The sequence below is a fragment of the Glandiceps talaboti genome, chromosome 6 (assembly GCF_964340395.1).
Source record: "Glandiceps talaboti chromosome 6, keGlaTala1.1, whole genome shotgun sequence".
Classification (NCBI taxonomy): Eukaryota; Metazoa; Hemichordata; class Enteropneusta; family Spengelidae; genus Glandiceps; species Glandiceps talaboti.
Genome location: NC_135554.1, coordinates 10,851,947 through 10,871,814, shown reverse-complemented (window position 1 = coordinate 10,871,814; position 19,868 = coordinate 10,851,947). Strand labels below are relative to the sequence as shown.

General features: G+C 35.6%; 2 protein-coding genes across 2 annotated transcripts; one reads left to right on the top strand and one right to left on the bottom strand.

Moving 5' to 3' along the window:
* Nucleotides 1–1,236: 1,236 nt before the first annotated feature.
* Nucleotides 1,237–5,810, bottom strand: LOC144436629 (histone chaperone ASF1A-like). The gene is made up of 4 exons (XM_078125457.1): nt 5,573–5,810; nt 4,826–4,941; nt 3,510–3,686; nt 1,237–2,333 (listed from the first exon to the last, which is right to left on the bottom strand). Exons 1-4 carry the CDS (start codon nt 5,679–5,681, stop codon nt 2,073–2,075), a joined length of 663 nt encoding a protein of 220 aa, XP_077981583.1. The 5' UTR covers nt 5,682–5,810; the 3' UTR covers nt 1,237–2,072.
* A 353-nt stretch (nt 5,811–6,163) lies between these two features.
* LOC144436205 (phospholipase A-2-activating protein-like) lies at nt 6,164–19,127 on the top strand. The gene is made up of 12 exons (XM_078124929.1): nt 6,164–6,338; nt 7,820–8,013; nt 9,178–9,399; nt 9,765–10,068; nt 10,393–10,562; nt 11,800–11,960; nt 12,787–13,009; nt 13,458–13,529; nt 13,814–13,903; nt 14,537–14,689; nt 15,478–15,627; nt 16,145–19,127. Exons 1-12 carry the CDS (start codon nt 6,202–6,204, stop codon nt 16,708–16,710), a joined length of 2,442 nt encoding a protein of 813 aa, XP_077981055.1. The 5' UTR covers nt 6,164–6,201; the 3' UTR covers nt 16,711–19,127.
* The last annotated feature ends 741 nt before the right edge of the window (nt 19,128–19,868 follow it).

Here is a 19,868-nt window from a genome sequence, read left to right as displayed (position 1 = left end):
ATTTGCATACCCCATGAAACATTTATTTCATGACATCAATAAAACTAGAACTTGCACTCTGCCTAGAGACTGCATGCTGTGTCTCTAAACAAAATTGCATTTTTTTTACCCAAAACACAGACCTCTGCTGCAATCATTTTACAACTAGACACCAAAGGGAAAATCCCACCCAAATACCAAAACAATTGACCTGGTGGTTTTTGAGTTTGTCGTGTACACACACCCACACAGATGGACAAACATCACACCACGACAATAACACTACTGAACCCCCTATTGAATCAGTTGTGCTAATCAAGTGACACCAATCAAAATCAGAGTATATGAAAATGTGCTTGTTTATTTTCAGTCATCATGGTATGCTACTTACAAGTATACTGAAGCCTAACAAAACGAAAACTATCATGATTCAACTAAATCAAACAAGGGAGAATATACCCATGACCCATAGCCCTGTTATGCTGTGGGTGATGCATAAAAGTTGAAAATTGGGCAATGAAAACAATCTTGTTGATTCGTAATAATATATACTATTTACTAAATTGTTGATCAGGACTGTCTTGCATTATTTTACATATCTCAAATCTTGACTCAAATTATCTGAGGTCAACAAGGAGCTCACACCATGCACACTACCTTAATGGCATTGTCTTCATAAAAAGAGAGGTTTTAATATCAAGCTGGGATTGGATGTACGGTTCATATCAAAACTGTCAGTGTTATGGTTGCAATATTTTTCATTTCAGCATAGAAAAAAATGTGAATGTTAACTCTTCTGGCGACTTTATACAACAATATAATATTTACAAGAGATGCATCAAAACATGTTTTGATAGTTTACCATACAGTACAATGTACATGCCTTGTTAGAGAAGCAATGAAATATGTTTGTTTTTTACTGTCACTACCAGGTAAGTCTTTCCTTTGGTGTCAAAGATATTGTAATGCTGTGTGGTTAACATGTCAAAGATATCTAATACACTTGATAGGTGCTGGTTGCTGCAATCATTTGAATCAACAACGATCATTAACACAAACTGTTCTGAGCCATTTTCTTCTACAGCTGTTAGACAACTGTATCTCTCACCCAAATTTTACTCCTAACAGAAAATGTAGTGAGTGTTTTTTGCTAAGGGCTAAGAACCCTGGTAAGAGGAAGGGGCAATCTGGTAAAATTGAGTTTCCCCATACATTAGCACCCCCCCCCCCCCCCCCCCCAAGAATTGTTTCTGTGCATCACTTAAATACCCTCACGTCTGTCTCTTTTTTTTCCGGTCCATGCAGTCTGCAGATCAGTGGGGAAACACAATAATAACCCTCCCTACTTCAGTGAAGACAACTGCAGAGCCAATCATGAACAAGCAAATGACATTTACCCCACCTACACACTTGCTCTAAAGTACTAAATAAAAACAACAGTAACTGCCATAAATAGTCGACTGAGTGACAGGTTTGTTGAGAATAAAAACCCCACAAACATTCACACTGCCGCACCATTTTAGACAAACTGTCCTGACCAGAAACAATTCTTTTTCATGGGGTAGGGCTTATACAATAATTTTGGTGGCAAACTGTGGTAAAATGACAGGGAACTCAGGTAGATTTTACCTAAATACCATCCTTCACAAAAACACTTGTTGAAAGTTCCATCCCATAAGTTTACTGACTTAGATATGGACACATAGATGTACAATGTTTTAATTTATATAATGTACAATCAACTTGTTAACCAGATAATAACTTAAGGAGATAATGGTAATACATACACATGTAACTGAGTGCATGTACGAAGAAAGAGTGAAAGCAACTGATCAAAATCAAAAAGTATCTAAATTGATAGATTCTATAATCTTCACGATAACTTATCTTTTAATCTTATAATGATGAAAGTAATTTAACCAGTCATATAAGTTATTTAAGTTGTTATCAAAACACATCAAGTGTTGTACATAAAATTCTCCATACAAAAAGTTTACAAGTGCATCAAAACAATGGCCATCAGTTCACCATTGTTCTGTATGCTGCATGGTAATATGATACATGTACATACAAAGTCATCTACACAGTCTAGTCTAGGACATCATTTTGAGTTCACTGTCCATGGTACTACTACTACTGTCCATGTTGATGTCTGTGATTATCTTTTCTGCACACGGTGTACCTTGTGACATTGTTGATGGTATTTGTGATGGGTCAAGGGGTGGCATAGAGGCCATGTATGGTGGTGGAGACGGAGGTTTGTTTTCATCCGTGGTATTTTCATTTGGATTGTCGTCCCAGTCAATTTTAAATCTTGTGACTCGTGGACTCGTTGCAAGAATATTCCTGGTCATCTGAAAAGAACAGAGGAAAATAATTAGCAACCTTGTTTTGTTTTTAAAGAATGTTCGCATAATCAGGGAATGACAGCGTTCTCCCCAGAATTGATTGCAAAGGTTGGTGAATAATTTGCATAATTATTTACATATCAATAAAATGGTAATTTACATAATGATATGTATGTTGATCAGCCTATAATATGCATTTCTTCAACACACTGAAACAATTTACATACTCGGATATGTTTATATTTAACACATAGTTTACAAACATGGACACTGAGATCAGCCATTTCTCTTTATGTGAAAGTATTATTGTAAAATTGTCATTTAAATATCACAAAAGCTCAAGGATGATGCAACACTTTTGAAGCATAGAAAGTACTTGACAAAAATATGTATGGCAGCCTGTGTAGCAAGGACAATGTTGGCATCATGCTTTCTAATCTCAATGGTAACGAGAACACTGGAATGGGTTTCACTTTCTGTTGACTAAAGTCTGCTATGTCAATTTGCCATTGCTGATACTATTACTATTAGTATTAAATTCCTGGGCAGTGAACTGGGCAGTGTGCCTCTAAGTCAATTTGATGTGATACTGACACACTTTGCAATTTGTTGGAAGTAGTATACTAAAATTCAGTTTCTCTATCCCTTCATTGTTTGGTGAATCATGCAAAAAATAGATTGACAACAAAATATTTTGTCTTTCACTAGCATGACACTGACATTGAGAAATAGTCACTAAGAAAAGTCTGTGTACAAATTGTACAAGTGGAAATAGTAAGTTGTATGTGCTATGACAGAAGTGAAGTGAAAATAGATTTTTGATGCAGCATGAGAAAGTGCTGCATCATGGCAGCTTGGGGTTAACAATGATGAGACAGAATATACTTCAACTAAATTGAGATTTACAAATGACCCATACAATGTAGCATGAGAAGATATATTTGAGAATGGGATCTTTCATCATTCCATTACTTGAATAATACTGTTTTATTAAAAGCAAATTTTGAAGGCCGGAGTCACACAAATTTTGGTTTGTGATAACGACAATGAAGATAAACAGTAGGGAAAACACAGTGCATATTTTTCACTCAGTTAGGTAGCTCTATCACCTTGTTACACAGTAAATGAAAGATTACTCATAATGCCAATGACAATATATGTAGTACATATATTATAACTTACCTTATCAAACTGTGTTACCTGAGATGGATTCTCTCGGAGTTCTGCATCTATGTATTCATTGTTCACATAATAACCAATCCTGACAAATTCATTGTTTCTATAGGAACAAGTCAACAATACAACTGTAACACCCAATGAGTCCTGTATAGGTATTTTATTTGTGTTGGGAGGATCAGCCTACATAGGAAACAAAAGTTGAACAACAGAGAAGTTAGTATATACATGTACATGTACACAAAGAATTTATACAATCTGCTTCTTTCATTACACGTGTACATGTAGGTTACTATAATATGACTAAAATAACTATGAGAAGCTAAATTTTGTTTTCTGCAAAGTTACTTATAATAATACCATGCATGAGCCAAGTTGAACAAAAAATATTGAATATATACTCTGGTCGTTCTACATCATGACAACATACATCTTTGTCACAACAATGCGTCTCTAAATCACTGGTTCTGCTGTGTTCAAAATATGAGCCAACATGTTCAAAACTACCATTACTTTCCCCAATTTTTCTTTGATATTACTGGCAATGGTATAATTCGGACTACTTGATACAAGTTAATAATATATGAATGGAGACAAACATTTTGACCATTTACACATCAGCTGAAATAAAAAGAAATTATATTGCCATCGAAATATTTTCAAATGGAAATTCATCTGTGTTCATCTTCCAGACACCTATGACCCCTTTATTAGACTCACCTGTCCATAAGGACATGTGTACTGAATAATGGGTCAATCTGTTGACAAAGACTGAATTGTGCAGTCAAAAATTTCAGGTCAAATTTTCAAATTTGTCTTTTTAACAAATAAAAAGTTAAAAATTCAATACTATCAATGAAATACGGCTGAATTCATCAACAGAATCGATGAAATCTATTGAATACTTTAATAGCATTGTAACTCACTAAAACTTTTTAATAATATTAACGTTATTTCAAATAATAATAGTGAAGTTACACCTTTATACTGGAATCTAGTTTTTGAAGTGACTACATGTACGTAGCTTTCATCCAAATCTCTCAAAAGTCATCAGCGTAATGATGTTATGCAGTTTGGTCATGTGACCTCCTAATGGAATCAGCTGACAGTAGACTATTGTAAATGGGTGGGAGATGGTATCCAATGTCACGTCACGTTTGTGAGACGACTGGTGTTCTCTTACTTCGAAAAACTAGATTTCAATAAAGGTACATCAATTTCTATTGTACTACGTTATTTCAAATTTTAAATTTTTTTGTCTACTAATTGCCCAACAAAAAACATGTTAAGACTCTTAGTCAATCAATTGGTTACATACATACCTGGAATACAAACATATGTCTACCAACTGCTACAGGTCCAACTAAGACTGTATCTAAAACTTGATCATGATCTTCACTCTCTGCAGAACCAACATAAATAATCTTCCACTCCAAATCTAGGAATGGACAAAACACATCAGTTATAATCAATGTATCTTGAAAAAGTAAAATTATGTTACAAAAATGTTGCTGTGAAGACTTCAAAATCTTTTTCTTAATTTATACTCGGACTCTCTTATTTTATTTTTATTGTCATCTACAATTGTAATTGTTTTAGTGGAAAATCGTTATTGTCAAATAGTTGTAAATCGATATTCACTGAATTATAAAAGTACATATATAAAATTACATATAATTGAAAATTAATTTTTAAAAATCATTTCATATAAAGGCCAAATGTAATATAATACAAAATGTATATCATACTCTAGCTAGCTGATATCATATTTGGTTAAACAGTATACCTAAGGTGTGTGATAATATGAAGATCTGATCAGATTTTTTGGATTTAGCTACAGCATCCATATGTTTGATCGGTGACTCGCGCACACTTGAAAAATGAACAGATCTGCCATAGATAACAATAATTAGCCCAAAAGAAAAGCGAAGAACTTTTAGATAGACAACACATCTCATCACAATGTAAAAGTGTATTGTTTATAGGAAACTTAAGTGCTTTTCTACACAGAGTTGGTTAAATTGCTGTTTGAGAATGGAGAAAAGAAAGAAAGAGGTAATATTATTTACCTTCTTGGAGTTCCTCGATACATTCAAACGTGATTTCGAACTGGAATGGATTGAAGAAAGGAGATGGGTTGTCCAAAACTACTACGTTGTTTATCTGCACTTTTGCCATTTTCGTGGCAAATTTCAACGTAAGTCTCGAGATTTCACTACTTCAGCGATCAATCCTTTAGTACGATGTAAATACTTGCTGACTAGTGAAAGTTTTGTTCTAAATAATCACAAACTTTAGCTAATGAGAATTTCGATGACGCCAGCAATATCTTGCAAATATCAAAATGGGGGAAATGGCGGGGAAATACCACATCCAATGAAAGCTTCGATATCATTGGTGGTGATATATTGACTTTAGTACGTCTAACGCAATTGGCCACTTTATTTTTACCTCGTACCAAACTATCTTTATATAACTAAAAAAATTATCATTAGGACCTGTATTATTAGGAAAATATTGATCGTTGTATTGTAATATTATGTTTTTATTGATATTACAATTGTTTTGACAATGAAAATAGAATGAATTTAGAGCCGTTCCAAAGTATTTTCCATCTAGTATTTATGTAGAGGGCGAGGTGCATTTCCGCTTCCGCATCATCGAAACCCCGTCTGCAGAAATAGACAGAGAGAAAGAAATGGCAAGTTATAAGTTGAGCAGTACTCTGATAGGCCACGAACTAGATGTAAGAGCCGTTGAAGCAACATACTTTCCAGAAGGAGGGATCGTTTCTGGTTCACGAGATAAAACGGCCAGAATATGGACACTTAACAGGTAAAGTTAATGCTAGATACATTGAAGTTGTCCAGTCACGGTGATGTAGCTGATGACACACGGCCATCATCAAATGTTGATTCAATGTGTAAACGTTTCGATTTGAATCTCAGTAAACCTATACAATCATTTAACATAGATATAAAACTTGTGATGTTAGTAGTATTTTCTTGTGTGTGTTTTTTTCTCTGAAATGACAATAAACGCTCAGACTACGTTGAATTTAATTTGATCTATTTTGAACCTCAGTCAATTGGAAATGTGCTTTTGATTTGATTTTTGAATACTTTAGGAATCCAAAATCTGAAGAAACACACAAAACAAACTGAATATTTATTAATTATTAAGTAAATTTGATACTTTGGGTAAACACGTTGCTTTTATTTTAATGTAGACAATAACTTTATGAATATAGATGATGATAATAAGACTCCAGTTCTGTTGTTTCAAATGTGTAACAAACCACTACGTGTAACTCGGTAATTGGTGATTTAGGTTGAGAATCAGCTGGTATATCAAAGAGAAAAAATTGGTAGTTTTGAGTAAAAATGTAAAGCATTTATGACATTTTGTACACTGGAGAGCAAATGTACAGATTTTGTCACGAATTACTGCAATATTAAAATGGTATTCCAGTTGGGTGTTTTATCTCTTTCATGAATAATAAGAATCCTGTCAATGATGATAACAATGGCTGGTAATACTGATAATGACATTGGCTGTTATTGATGATGATGATGGTAGTGATGGGGATGATGATAACAACGACAATGACGACAGTGATGATGAGGATGATGACATTGGTAGTAATGATGGCAGAGATATTGTGACGACAATTTCACTAATTACCAAGATGATGATGATGGATTAGAATAATCATTCAATGATGATGTTTAATTTGCGATGAAAAAAAATGTGTACCAGTATGAAGGAGAAAATTGAGTATTCAAGATTATGAATTATCAATTTCATGAAAAGAGTTGGACGATGACAGACAATTGCATCATCGCAAACCAAGGCCTGTTTTACGGCAACGTTCTTAACGAGCCTTCAATTTTAGAAATAACACTCTGGCTTGCGAGAATGAGACAATTGTAACAGTGAATGAATGAGTGATATACTGAATTTTCCATGGTTTACAGTAAAGTGGGAAATTATTGTCTTAGTTTGACCGTTTGACATAATGATTGACCAATAGGACATAAGCCTCACACAGGTGTTCTGCACAACCTAGTGGTTGATAAGCAAAAGTATGTGAGTACTTTGAACAATCTAGCATTCCTGTCAATAAATGTAGCACCTTACACACTCACAGACAACCTGACAGGATTACACGTCTGTCAGTCAGTGTGATGTAAAGTTGTGCCTTAACAAAAAAAAAAAGATGCATTTCCTCATTTATGCACACGTAGTACATACATTTACTAAGCATTCAATCAGCATCTTCTTTTAGTCCAACATACATTTTCATTTGTTTTCAGTGATGGCAAGAGTTACGTGCAAGCTGCTGTTCTGAGTGGTCACAGTAATTTCATATCATGCACGTGTGTGATGCCACCCACTGATGATTATCCACAGGGACTTATAATAACTGGTAGTAATGATAAAACTATCAATGCTTACACACCAAACTCACCAACACCAGTGTATACACTCAAGGGGCACGCCAATACAGGTAAGTGGAACTGATCTACAGTTACTAGCTAGTCAAATGATAAAATTACTAGTCAAATGATAAAATTATCAATGCTTACGTACCAAACTCACCAACACCTGTGTATTCACTCAAAGGACATGCCAATATAGGTAAGTGGAACTGATCTTTGCCTTGTCTAAGTTTGATACTACCTGTTTTTAAAGACCTCAAGGTTATGGCCAAGATGTAGTATGCTGTGTATCTTAGTCATAATTGTAAGATGTTGAGAGTTGTATGCTACACTTGATCCTAGTTAACAACAAAGGGTACATTTATAATATAGACAATCATGTTTTATAAGCATTCAGATACTCCTCGCCACATCATTCACTATTACTGTTCACGTTAGTATAGCTTTGATATTGACCAATAGTTTTACATGTGTATCTTCTACCTGCTCACAACATATATTTATTAGTTCTGGTAGTTTTGGGTCAGAAAACATCTTTTTGTATCATATCCATTTCTAATTTCACATGTTCCATTCTGAGACAATAACAAGAATAAAGAGTTCTTACAACTGCCGACATCAGACCATGCACGAATGGAACCTGTTACAAACAGGGAAAGTAAACAATTGAATTGGATTAATAACACTTGGTACAACATGTATTGGAAGTACAGAGACTTCTATTACATTTCATCATTTGATAAGAATAGTTGTATGGCATTAAGTTTGTGTTTACAAACAAATTGGAAGTTCCGATTCATTTGTTTACTTTCCTTGTTTGTAACAGGTTCAGTTTGTCCACGATCTGATGTTGGCAGTTGTACTTCCCTGCTATTGTTTATGGTTCCATTGCTTCTCTTATTGATGAGTGACAGTGTCTCTGCCTAGTACAGAAAGAACAGTAGCTCAATCACATTACAATTATCAAAGAAGTTACAAAATTAAAACCCATCATATATTTCTGACTGCATCACTTATGTACATTTTAAATATATTTATAATTATATATACAAAATTTGTAATACTATGATAATGAGGCTATATGATATGAAATGTTGTGAGTAATTTTTTTCAGTTACAAAGCTCTAGCCGCACCTTATCTTTAATTAGCATTTGCCGAAATTTTGATGCATAAACTTTTAAAAAGTGGAAAGTTTTAATAAATATTTCGCTTTCTTTTTTTTTCCTTTCAGTGTGTACATTAGCAGCTGGTAAATTTGGTACTCTGTTAAGTGGGTCTTGGGATTGCACAGCTAAAGTGTGGTTGAAAGAGAAAAATGTGATGACACTAACGGGACATTCATTAGCTGTATGGGCCGTAGCTATACTACCTGCTCAGGGTCTAATGCTTACTGGCTCTGCTGATAAAACCATCAAGATGTGGAGAACTGGAAAGTGTGAACGAACTTTTACTGGTAAGTCATTGTCTGGTCTGTCACTAATTTGTAAGGTATGCCGTGATGGGACACCCTGACGCATCATATATACAAATGCTAGAATAGCTTAAAAATTGCCAATACTAAGGGGGGGGGGGGGGGGGGGGGGGTCAATCAAATAGTTCAATGCACCTTTGAGAATCAAATGAACAGAAAAATGGGTAAATGGACAAAATATGCAAAGAGTACAAGTAAAGATGAAATAAAATAAAGACTTGAAGAGATTAAGATAACCCATACCCATACTTGTAAGCTCTTAACAGTTAGTAAAACTGTACCTTGATCTGGATGTACAGTTCATTGCCATCCCACACTAACATTTCTTTGATCTCATTGTATTGCAGGTCACACTGATTGTGTTAGGAGTCTAGCCATTCTATCTGATGTAGAGTTCCTGTCAGCCAGTAACGATGCTAGTATACGAAAGTGGCTTACCACAGGAGAGTGTATACAAGAATACTATGCACATACTAATTATATCTATGACCTTGCTGTCTTGCCCAATGGTAGCGACTTTGCTTCAACTGGTGAAGATAGAACATTAAGGGTATGGAGAGGTGGTGAATGTCAACAAACTATACGATTACCAGCTCAGTCTGTGTGGACAGTGGTAGCTCTGCCTAATGGAGATATTGTTGTAGGAGCTAGGTAAGTTGATAAAAGTCATCAGGTAGGATCTAGTTCAAGTTTAGATGAATATGTGTTTTGTTTTTGTTGCCACATCTAAAGCATTTGACTGTGAAATATATCATGCCATTTAATGACCGTAATGGCCAATACACGATGACGCCCCTACCTAGCTTATTATTGTACTACTATCGATACTACAACACATGTCAAGATGGGATAGGGGATGTCAGTTTTTGCTGCATCACAAGACATTGTTGTAATTTGCTGTAGTGCAATTATAGCCACCATCTTTTTGTACTTTGTAACACTTTTTTAAAATCTTTTTCTTGACTGTGTAACCAGTGACAACATGATACGAATATTTACAACTGCACCAGAGAGAACAGCAAGCCCTGAGGAGATAGAGATGTTTGATAAACAAGTTGCATCATCAGCTTTGAATCCACAGTCTGATGACTTAGGTCAAATCAAGATTGATGAACTGCCTGGACCAGATAGTTTAAATAAACCTGGTAAGTTTGTTCTCTTCCAAAGGTACTAAGATTTTAACCAGTACACACAACATACTTTTGATAAGCTCAGTGCTTTTAACTGCAAACTAACAGTGTTGTGCATTCTATAATATGATAGATTCATAGATTCATAGATTCATTCTGACTGTCAGCTCTGTGCTAACTTAGTCATGAGGTTCCTGTGTACTACAGTCTCTATATAGTGAAGTGTCCTATCTGGCCTCTACTGTCAGCTCTGTGCTAACTTAGTCATGAAGTTCCTGTGTACTACAGTCTCTATATAGTGAAGTGTCCTGTCTGGCCTCTACTGTCAGTTCTATGCTAACTTAGTCATGAAGTTCCTGTGTACTACAGTCTTTATATAGTGAAGTTTCAATAGCATTTTTCCTAAATAATCATAATACAATGATAGATGGCGCTGTTTATGATCACTTCACAAGTTCTCCTCTCCATTTATTGTATTTCTTAGCTAACTACATTTTGTCCACCTTAGTTTTAGAAGAGGAAGCATAGTCTTTCTCTTTATTGCTGATTTCTTTTTTACTGACTGATTCAGCTGCCTACCCACACTGTGCAGTGTTGTTGTTATTTATTTAGTAGTGGAGTGGGCAAGGAGGGTCCTGTGTTGAGAAGATTTGTTGACTTTATGTCGTGTAATCGTGTGAACCTCACTCATCAGCAGTTGAGATCAGCAATAAAGGGACTACTCTAATTTAGCACTGCAATGGGTGGGTGGGGGGCACTCTCTGTTCCTCTCTGCTGTGATTAAGGACGTACTTGACACAACTTGGTACAACTTATTATTTGCTGCTGCGCACATAATACATTCATGTTTCAGGTAGCCAATCACTACTCAGTGTAGAGACATAATTTACATAATACCTAAATATGGTCACTGTATATATATTTGGATCCGTTCTGTGGTCTAATGTGGCCTTGACTTCTATCGTAATTTGTAAAATGATGATTCATTAACAATACCATGCACAACATTGTCACCAAAAAAATGTGCAAGTTATTTGTTTCTCAAGTGGTATATGAGAAAACCTTGTGGTTTAGTTTGTGGACCTCAATAGTACAACTTACAGGCTTTCCAAAAGTCTATGCCTTCAGTTCTGCCATTCAACCTCAGTCAGCAAAACCCAAAAAGTGCAAGTTATTTAGTGATCAATTTTATCTAGCTTGTAGTACTGTGTCGGACGTATAGGTGTTTACTGTTTTGCATTCTACTTTATAGGTAAACGTGATGGTGAGACAACAATGGTAAGATTTGGTGAAAACCAAGTAGAAGCCTACTCCTGGAGTGCTGCTGATAATAAATGGAACAAAATAGGAGATGTAGTCGGGTCAGCTGGTGCCTCAAAAAGTGCCAAGGGAAAAGAGTTTTTTGAAGGGCAGGTAAGGATCAGGATTTTGAATCTTTATTCTCTGTTTATAGTCTCTAAGCAGTTGTATAGGTGCATGTGTATCTGTAAATTCGTGGTGGTTATTACATTTCTCTACTGTATGTTTGTTGAAGAGATGTGGTTATTACATTACTCCACTATGTTTGTTGAAGAGATGTGGTTATTACATTTCTCCACTGTATGTTTGTTGAAGAGATGTGGTTATTACATTTCTCCACTGTATGTTTGTTGAAGACATGTGATTATTACATTTCTCCACTGTATGTTTGTTGAAGAGATGTGATTATTACATTTCTCCACTGTATGTTTGTTGCACAGATGTGATTATTACATTTCGCCACTGTATGTTTGTTGAAGAGATGCGATTATTACATTTCTCCACTGTATGGTTGTTGAAGAGATGTGATTATTACATTTCTCCACTGTATGTTTGTTGAAGAGATGTGATTATTACATTTCTCCACTATATGTTTGTTGAAGAGATGTAATTATTACATTTCTCCACTGTATGTTTGTTGAAGAGATGTGATTATTACATTTCTCCACTGTATGTTTGTTGAAGAGATGTGATTATTACATTTCTCCACTGTATGTTTGTTGAAGAGATGTGATTATTACATTTCTCCACTGTATGTTTGTTGAAGAGATGTGATTATTACATTTCTCCACTGTATGTTTGTTGAAGAGATGTGATAATTGAAAGAAGGGAAAACTAACAAAAATGAAAAGATTTGTTGACGGACAACCCAAGATATAAGATTCAAGCATAGTACTTACATGTGTATGTAATGATCAAATATATCATTTTTGATTGACAGGAATATGATTATGTATTCAGTGTTGACATCGAAGATGGTAAACCGGCATTGAAGTTACCGTACAATATAAATGAAGATCCGTGGTTTGCTGCTCAGAGATTCCTACAAAAGAATGAACTGAGTCCTCTGTTCCTGGATCAAGTGGCAAACTTTATCATTGAGAATGCCAAAGGGACTACATTTGGTAATGAACCGACAACAGGTGTTAGTGATCCATTTACAGGTAAGTTAATCTAACACCCCCCCCCCCCCCTCCCACACACTCCTCCAAAATATGGTCGAGTGGGTGACCTGTGTGTGTGTGTGTGTGTGTGTGTGTGTGTGTGTGTGTGTGTGTGTGTGTGTGTGATAACACCTTTTTTACTGGTGGAGTTTTCCTCTAAAATAAAGTCCCTTGCAAATACTTTTTATTCATTGATAATATGCAAACCTTCCTATCCTAACTCAGTGAAATGAGGTCCAGGAAAGACAATCAATTCATTTTTTCAGTGAAAATTAAATCATTTGAAAATATAATATTTGACAGTATATATATTACTATAATTGTTTTTTCCTGCAGTATACCACGCTGTAGATACACTGGTAAACATTAATGCCAGAGTAATTTTATATCCTGTTTTATGATAACCAGTTTATTAGAATATTAAAAAATGTTATTTTCATTTTCCTAGGTGGATCTCGTTACATTCCTGGTAGTGGTTCGGGTACATCTGCACCCCAGGGTGCTTCAGATCCATTTACAGGTAAACTTGATATGACTTGATGTACAAAGCATAGGACCATACTGAAGTGTGCAATAATTTTGTTGACGTTCTAATTTCTAGTTGATATTGTTTTAATATTCAAATTTATATGTTTTAATATTCAAATTCATTTTGCTAACTTTTGATACTCAAATTCTTGTTTTAATATTCAGATTCATATTGTTTTTAAGATTCAAATTCATATTATTAGACACTCAAGTTTGTGTTATGTCGATAAACTCACGTATTTCCAATACTGCCTTATTCAATCTTTATCTATCCAGGCGGTGCTAGGTATAGGCCAAGTGGTGGAGATGGTAGCGGAACAACTACAGCGCCCTCTATGTCAGTTAGTCATAGTGATCCTCTTACAGGTGAGAACATTATGGTATTACCCCATACAAACTAATGAACACACCACAGATTAGTCTGCAAGATACAGTCATTCGTGTCACGATATCACAGCCAGCACCAGCCTGATAGAGCTGAACAACATAACGTATCTCACAGTCTCGCCGCAGATTGACAATTGGAAAATTTTTTATTCAGAATACGAAGCACAAGTATCAACCTGTTCTCATTAGACAAGCGTCCATATTAGTCTATTAGTAATAGGTAGACTAGATTAAATAGTTGTCTGTGTCTCAGGTTTTCAACTGACTTCATCTCAGTAAACAGGTTCATAAGGTTGGAACTTATTATATAAGTCTAAATAGAGAAGTGTTACACAACCAAGTTACTTTCGTTCTGGTCTGTAAGTCTTTTTTTGCTAAGGTCGGGGAATCCCAGTAACAGAAAGGGAGAAAGGAGTAAAAATGAGTGTTGCCCCATAGAGTCTATGGTAATTTTGTTTAGGAACCCAGGTAAAATGACATGAGAATCCCGGTAGATTTGACCTACTTACCACCTTTAGCTAAAACACTGTATGTTTTGACCTGAAAGCGATGGAAATTTATCTTTTCATTGTATGAGAACAGTCAGTTTGAAGGCTTTGTTTTGTTCTATAGGTGGCAGTCGATATGTACCAGGGTACAGTCAGCAACCAAGCCAACCCCAAGTAGCACAACCACCACCACCATCGTCATCGTCTACAAGTAACCCATTCTTCCCTAAAACATCGTTTCTAACTTTTGATACGTCTAATGTTCAACAAATTTTAGGTGAGTACAAACTGTTTGTGGATTTCTGTATATATTGAGTTGTTAGCATGTCGTAGAGATCAAGGAATTTCACTTCACTTTACTATCTTCAGGAGTGCAGTTAATTTATTGCTTGGTAATAAACTCTACCTGAACAAGCTATATATATATATATATATATATATATATATGTGTGTGTGTGTATGTGTGTGCGTGCGCGCGTGTGTGTGTGTGTGTGTGTGTGTGTGTATGTATGTATGTATATATTATAATATTGAAGTCAACATGTCAATCAGTGTAGAGAATATCGGGGGGGGGGGGGGACCACCTGTCAAGTAATTGGCAACAGATATCTGACAATGAGAAAATGTGAAAAGTAGGCTGTAATATCTAGGAATGAGACTCATAAATGTACCCAATGACAGAAACCAGAAACATACTGGTTAAAAAAAAGGATTTTTGTACAAATTCCAGAAATAGTAGCCGGCAAAACATTGCAGAATAGTATTTGTCAGCTAACGGCTACATCCCTGCAAATCTGTGTGTATGGCTATCACTCACAGAGTACAGTCTTACAAATTGAAATTTGATATAATTCAGAAAGAGGCGTCTAACCTATTCCAAGTCCGATTTACAACTCCAACCCCATAGTTTTTGTGACAGATGTATGTATGGTTGTCATTTTGAAATAGTCTTACCCAAACATGGTGGAAAACAGAGAATGTGAAAGTGTTTATTTCATTTGAGTGGAAACTTATGATTCAAGAATCATTATAAACTCTTTTTCTTTGTTTTTTGTGTGTTTTCAGGCAAACTGAAAGAATTAAACAGCGGACTAAGTGAACCTTATCAAACTGATGAAAGAGAACTAGAGGAAGTAGTAAAGTTAACAGACACAAATCAAACAGTTACAGCACAGCAAATAGAAATACTATGGAAACTATTACAATGGCCTGCAGGTAAGACAAAAATTGAACATTCTATGGAAGAAAACTTGCTGCTATCTTTGCTACTGTAGAGTGCCATAATTCAGCTATCGCACGGAATTAATACATGGCTATACTTTGCTTCAATTGTCGCTACTACCCTAATTGACAAGTCTTGCCTCTTGAGGGCGCCATACCATTGTAGTTACTGTGTTTGGGAGGAATTTTCATGTTTCAAACTTCATGTTTAGTCACTGTTAGCCTGACAGCTGACAACTTCTGACACTAAATGCATCATGCCTTGATTTTGCATTCTAAAAGGTCTGTTTCATTGTATTTTGAAAGGTACTTGAATAAATATCACTCCGGTTATGGTGTCAGAATGTAGGTATAAATGTGAATACTTCCTCCCCTCAAGAAAACAAGTGTAAGTTCAGATTACAATCTGTCTTGAACTGAGGGGGAAAATTTTGACTTTGCTAAAAATAACACGTTATGTATTATTATTCATACATCTGATCCTCAGTTCCATATTCATCTTTTCCTTTAGATGTGGTGTTCCCAGTTTTAGATGTTCTCAGGCTCGCTATCCGTCACAAAGACGTCAATCAACATTTTTGTAATGACAGAGACAACCAACAATTCCTAGAGCACGTAATAACACTAATGTCCCGTGAAGCCACACCAGTCAATCAAATGCTTGTCTTGAGGACTTTGTGTAATGCTTTCAGTCAGCCAACTGGTTGTCAGTGTTTACTGAAAAATACCGACAAAATCTTGGGTTCAGCCATGCCGTGTCTGTCCAGCAGTAACCGTAACATAAAGATTGCCTTATCAACGTTAGCTTTGAATTACGCCGTGGCTTTACACAAGAGTGATGATGTAGAAGTCAAATCGGAGTGTTTATCAGTTATAGCCATTGCCATGGATACGGATGACACTGAAGCCAAGTTTAGATACCTGGTCGGTCTAGGCACTTTAGTTAGTAATGATGAGAATGCCAGGGCGTTAGTGTTATCTCTAGACCTATTACCAGTGATTTGTAAATCAAAGTCTATCAAAGATCCTGCTAAGGTAGGCGACTGTGCAAAGTATTTGGAGGCCCTCCTTTTGTGATAATGATATGCATGATTTATTTTACAACTGTACACCTGTCCACATTGCACAACACATTGAAATTTGTATTCAGTTCACTACATCTTATGACTGTGGCACTTTTATGCACAACAAGTAAGAAAGACAGACAGACAGACAGACAGACAGAGAGAGAGAGACAAAAAGTTAAACTACCATTGTGTCATGAAGTATGTTTTATAAGTGGGTGATAGCAGTGCATTGTGATATAGATATAATCACCCAGTAATCCAGGTAGTGTTAGTAGAGAGGTTTAGATGCACGCATTTACGTGTGATCTGTATGCATAGCGTCATTCGATGCACATAATTCGAAGCAACCCAGGCGTTCTGTATCAGACGATGCCACATCAAAATGGTGGTCTACACGCGACTATAAATACTTGTTAAGTTTTTCTCATTTTTCTTCAATTAAATGTATTTTTTATATCAAAGTTTGGAAACATAACTGTAAACTAATAGTTTGGTTTTTCGTTTGGGGTATTTGTAAGACCGACATGTTTAGAAAACAAAGTCATGAATGTGGCCTTCTGGACAGATGTCAACATGTGTGTGCACATTCCACTGTCTTTATTAACGTTTGTGTTCTGAATGCATAAGTAAACACAATATTATATGTGTCATTATGTGAACGCCTGTATGGTAACTTCCCATTTGCGTACACATTCTAACATGTATCCAAACCTCTCTAATAACACGAGACCTCCTCAAAAGTATATACTTCAAGTGTCCACAAATAAAAACACATTGCATAGGTCTCCAATATGAGAGTGTTAACATCAACTTCCAATAATAGTTTGTTGTCATGGTAATACAACCAAAACTACCGTTTTCTTGCTCTGAAATAATATTTTATATTGGTTCCAAACTCAAAGCATAAATAATTTACCTAATATATTTCGGCTAAATCACTCTGCATTCTTTAGGTGTCATTGTAAGATAGACAAGGGGAGGGAAATACTGATAGCATACAGCACCCTCCTGCAGTTATGTGGCAAATCGATGTCTTTGACCTGTATACCATAACAGTTGATGGGGCTCGAAGTTAACAGTAGTCTTACATCCAGAGACTACCAATTCTTGTCATGGAGCTACCATAATTTGCAGCTGGTAGCCTGCTCAGGCTACCACTGATTATGCGAGGATGGAAGATTTATGGACACAAAAGCATTTTAATAACACATTTCCAATAGAAGAACTCTGTTTTCAGTTCAGGAATATAGGACTATTGGTCACCAACCTTGGCCTACCACTTTCTGAAATTGGTATCCCACTAGGACTACCAAAGAAACAAGTTAATTTTGAGCCCTGGCTGAAGAAGGCTAGGGTGATTTAACTGAAATATACTAGGTGAATTATTTACTCCCAAGTTTGGAGTTATAGGTTTTTTAGATTGTTTCTGTCTTAACTCATAAAAAGTGATCTCACCAGAGAAATATACATGATCTATTGTCTGAGAGTTAAATTTTCCCGTGTACTCACTGACAGTGTACACTGTACTATCAGTAGTGAAAACCAGACACAGATAATCACCTGTGTTTGCTAAACTTAAACAATGTATATAATAACTTGATATGGATATCCACAACTTGATATATACTTTATTCTCTATTTAGTGTTTGTTTTTTTTACAAGAAAACCCCTGGCACCAGTCATTCTACTACAGCACTCTGGTTCATTGTTATCAGAACATCTGTTAGTTTGAAATAACCATTTACTAATAATTCAATGTTATCTTCACACCTGAAAAAAAAATAGACTGAAGTGTGTTTATCATAACCATGACCAGTTCATATTGAGCTCTTTGTACATGTTGTTATAAATATGTCAGCAGTTGCTATTTTTTGTCACAAATTTAACTTCCTTGGAAGCACAATAAAACAGTCACGTTTCTCTTCTCAATATGTCTATTTGTCACTTTCACTGCACCATTATTGAACTATTTATAGAATTGTTATTTCTAGAGATTAAAAAGCCTTTTCCTTTTTTTTTTGTAAATCAAATAGTGTGAACTTCATCCTCATAAAATTGTCTGAAAAAAATTAGACCATTTAAAAACAAAAGGATATCTTTTATCTGATTATCAACAATAGAGGGCAGCCTTGATAGTTGCAGTTCCATGCAAATATGAATTCATATGTACATATAGCCTATAGGCAGTGTCATGCAATTTATTTGAACATTTTCAGATCAAAGTTCAAAACTGGTAATGATTTTCAGAATGAAATTGTCATACTGAAATTTACAGAGTAACCTCAAATGTAATGTTAAACTGAGAAAATATTATATGTGCATATATTGTGAATTAATTTACCAAAATGTTACATTATCTGCACTTCTTGGTCATCAGAGTGATTCTAAAAGTGTTGTCTGTGTGACAGAAACCAATCAGCACTTGTATAACACCAAATTGTAAAATTAAATGTACAACATTGTTGATCAATGAACATCTCAAATCCTGTCTTGTGTGGTTCTTTAAACCTGTAACTTTTCTGATGCCGTACTGTTTGCAATCCTGACTGCTGCACTCGTCTGAAAGTCCACATGAAAGTGTAAAAGGACTTGTTGATTTCTTTCCTTCTATGACTTGATGATGAATACATTCACATGATGGTCCAAACAAGCCATGGCTTTTCCACAAGGATACTCCCAGAAGTATGTCAGTAACTCGGGGTTGGTACCAGCAGTCAGTTCTGGGAGGGGGTGTGTGACCAGTGCTGGAAACCCCAGGCCCCATTAGTAGACCCACTTTGACCAGAAATCAATACCCCATTTTTAGACCATTACAGGTTTGTTAAAAGATGAAAGTTTAAACTTACAAAAACCAACAGCAAGACTGGATTCCTTGGATGTATAACTGGTAGGTTTGTCTGTAAATCTGGAACATTCCTAACAAATGTGGATAATGTTGTTACAAGGAAATGTCTGATGGAAAATTCCAATCAGGCCTATTTGAGTTGGGTTTTACAATTAACGAGTTTCTGCAAGTTGTCCCCAATAATAGTTGACCACTTCACATTTTATGATCTCCGACAGGGGTACATGATTTTGGAGTGCAAAAATAACAGTGTCTTTGTTAATAAAGGGCAGTAGGCAGGTAAAATGTATTTGAGTTCCACTGTCATTTCACCAGGGTTCCCT

What these genes read in the sequence shown, in the direction of transcription:
- LOC144436629 (XM_078125457.1), bottom strand. Translation starts at nt 5,681, where the DNA reads ATGGCAAAAGTGCAGATAAACAACGTAGTAGTTTTGGACAACCCATCT. An exon ending in GACATATGTTTGTATTCCAG is followed by an intron (nt 3,687 to 4,825) that starts GTATGTATGTAA and finishes TTTCCTATGTAG; the next exon opens with GCTGATCCTCCCAACACAAA. An exon ending in AGGTAACACAGTTTGATAAG is followed by an intron (nt 2,334 to 3,509) that starts GTAAGTTATAAT and finishes TGTTCTTTTCAG; the next exon opens with ATGACCAGGAATATTCTTGC.
- LOC144436205 (XM_078124929.1), top strand. Translation starts at nt 6,202, where the DNA reads ATGGCAAGTTATAAGTTGAGCAGTACTCTGATAGGCCACGAACTAGAT. An exon ending in AGAATATGGACACTTAACAG is followed by an intron (nt 6,339 to 7,819) that starts GTAAAGTTAATG and finishes ATTTGTTTTCAG; the next exon opens with TGATGGCAAGAGTTACGTGC. An exon ending in TCATAGTGATCCTCTTACAG is followed by an intron (nt 13,904 to 14,536) that starts GTGAGAACATTA and finishes TTTGTTCTATAG; the next exon opens with GTGGCAGTCGATATGTACCA.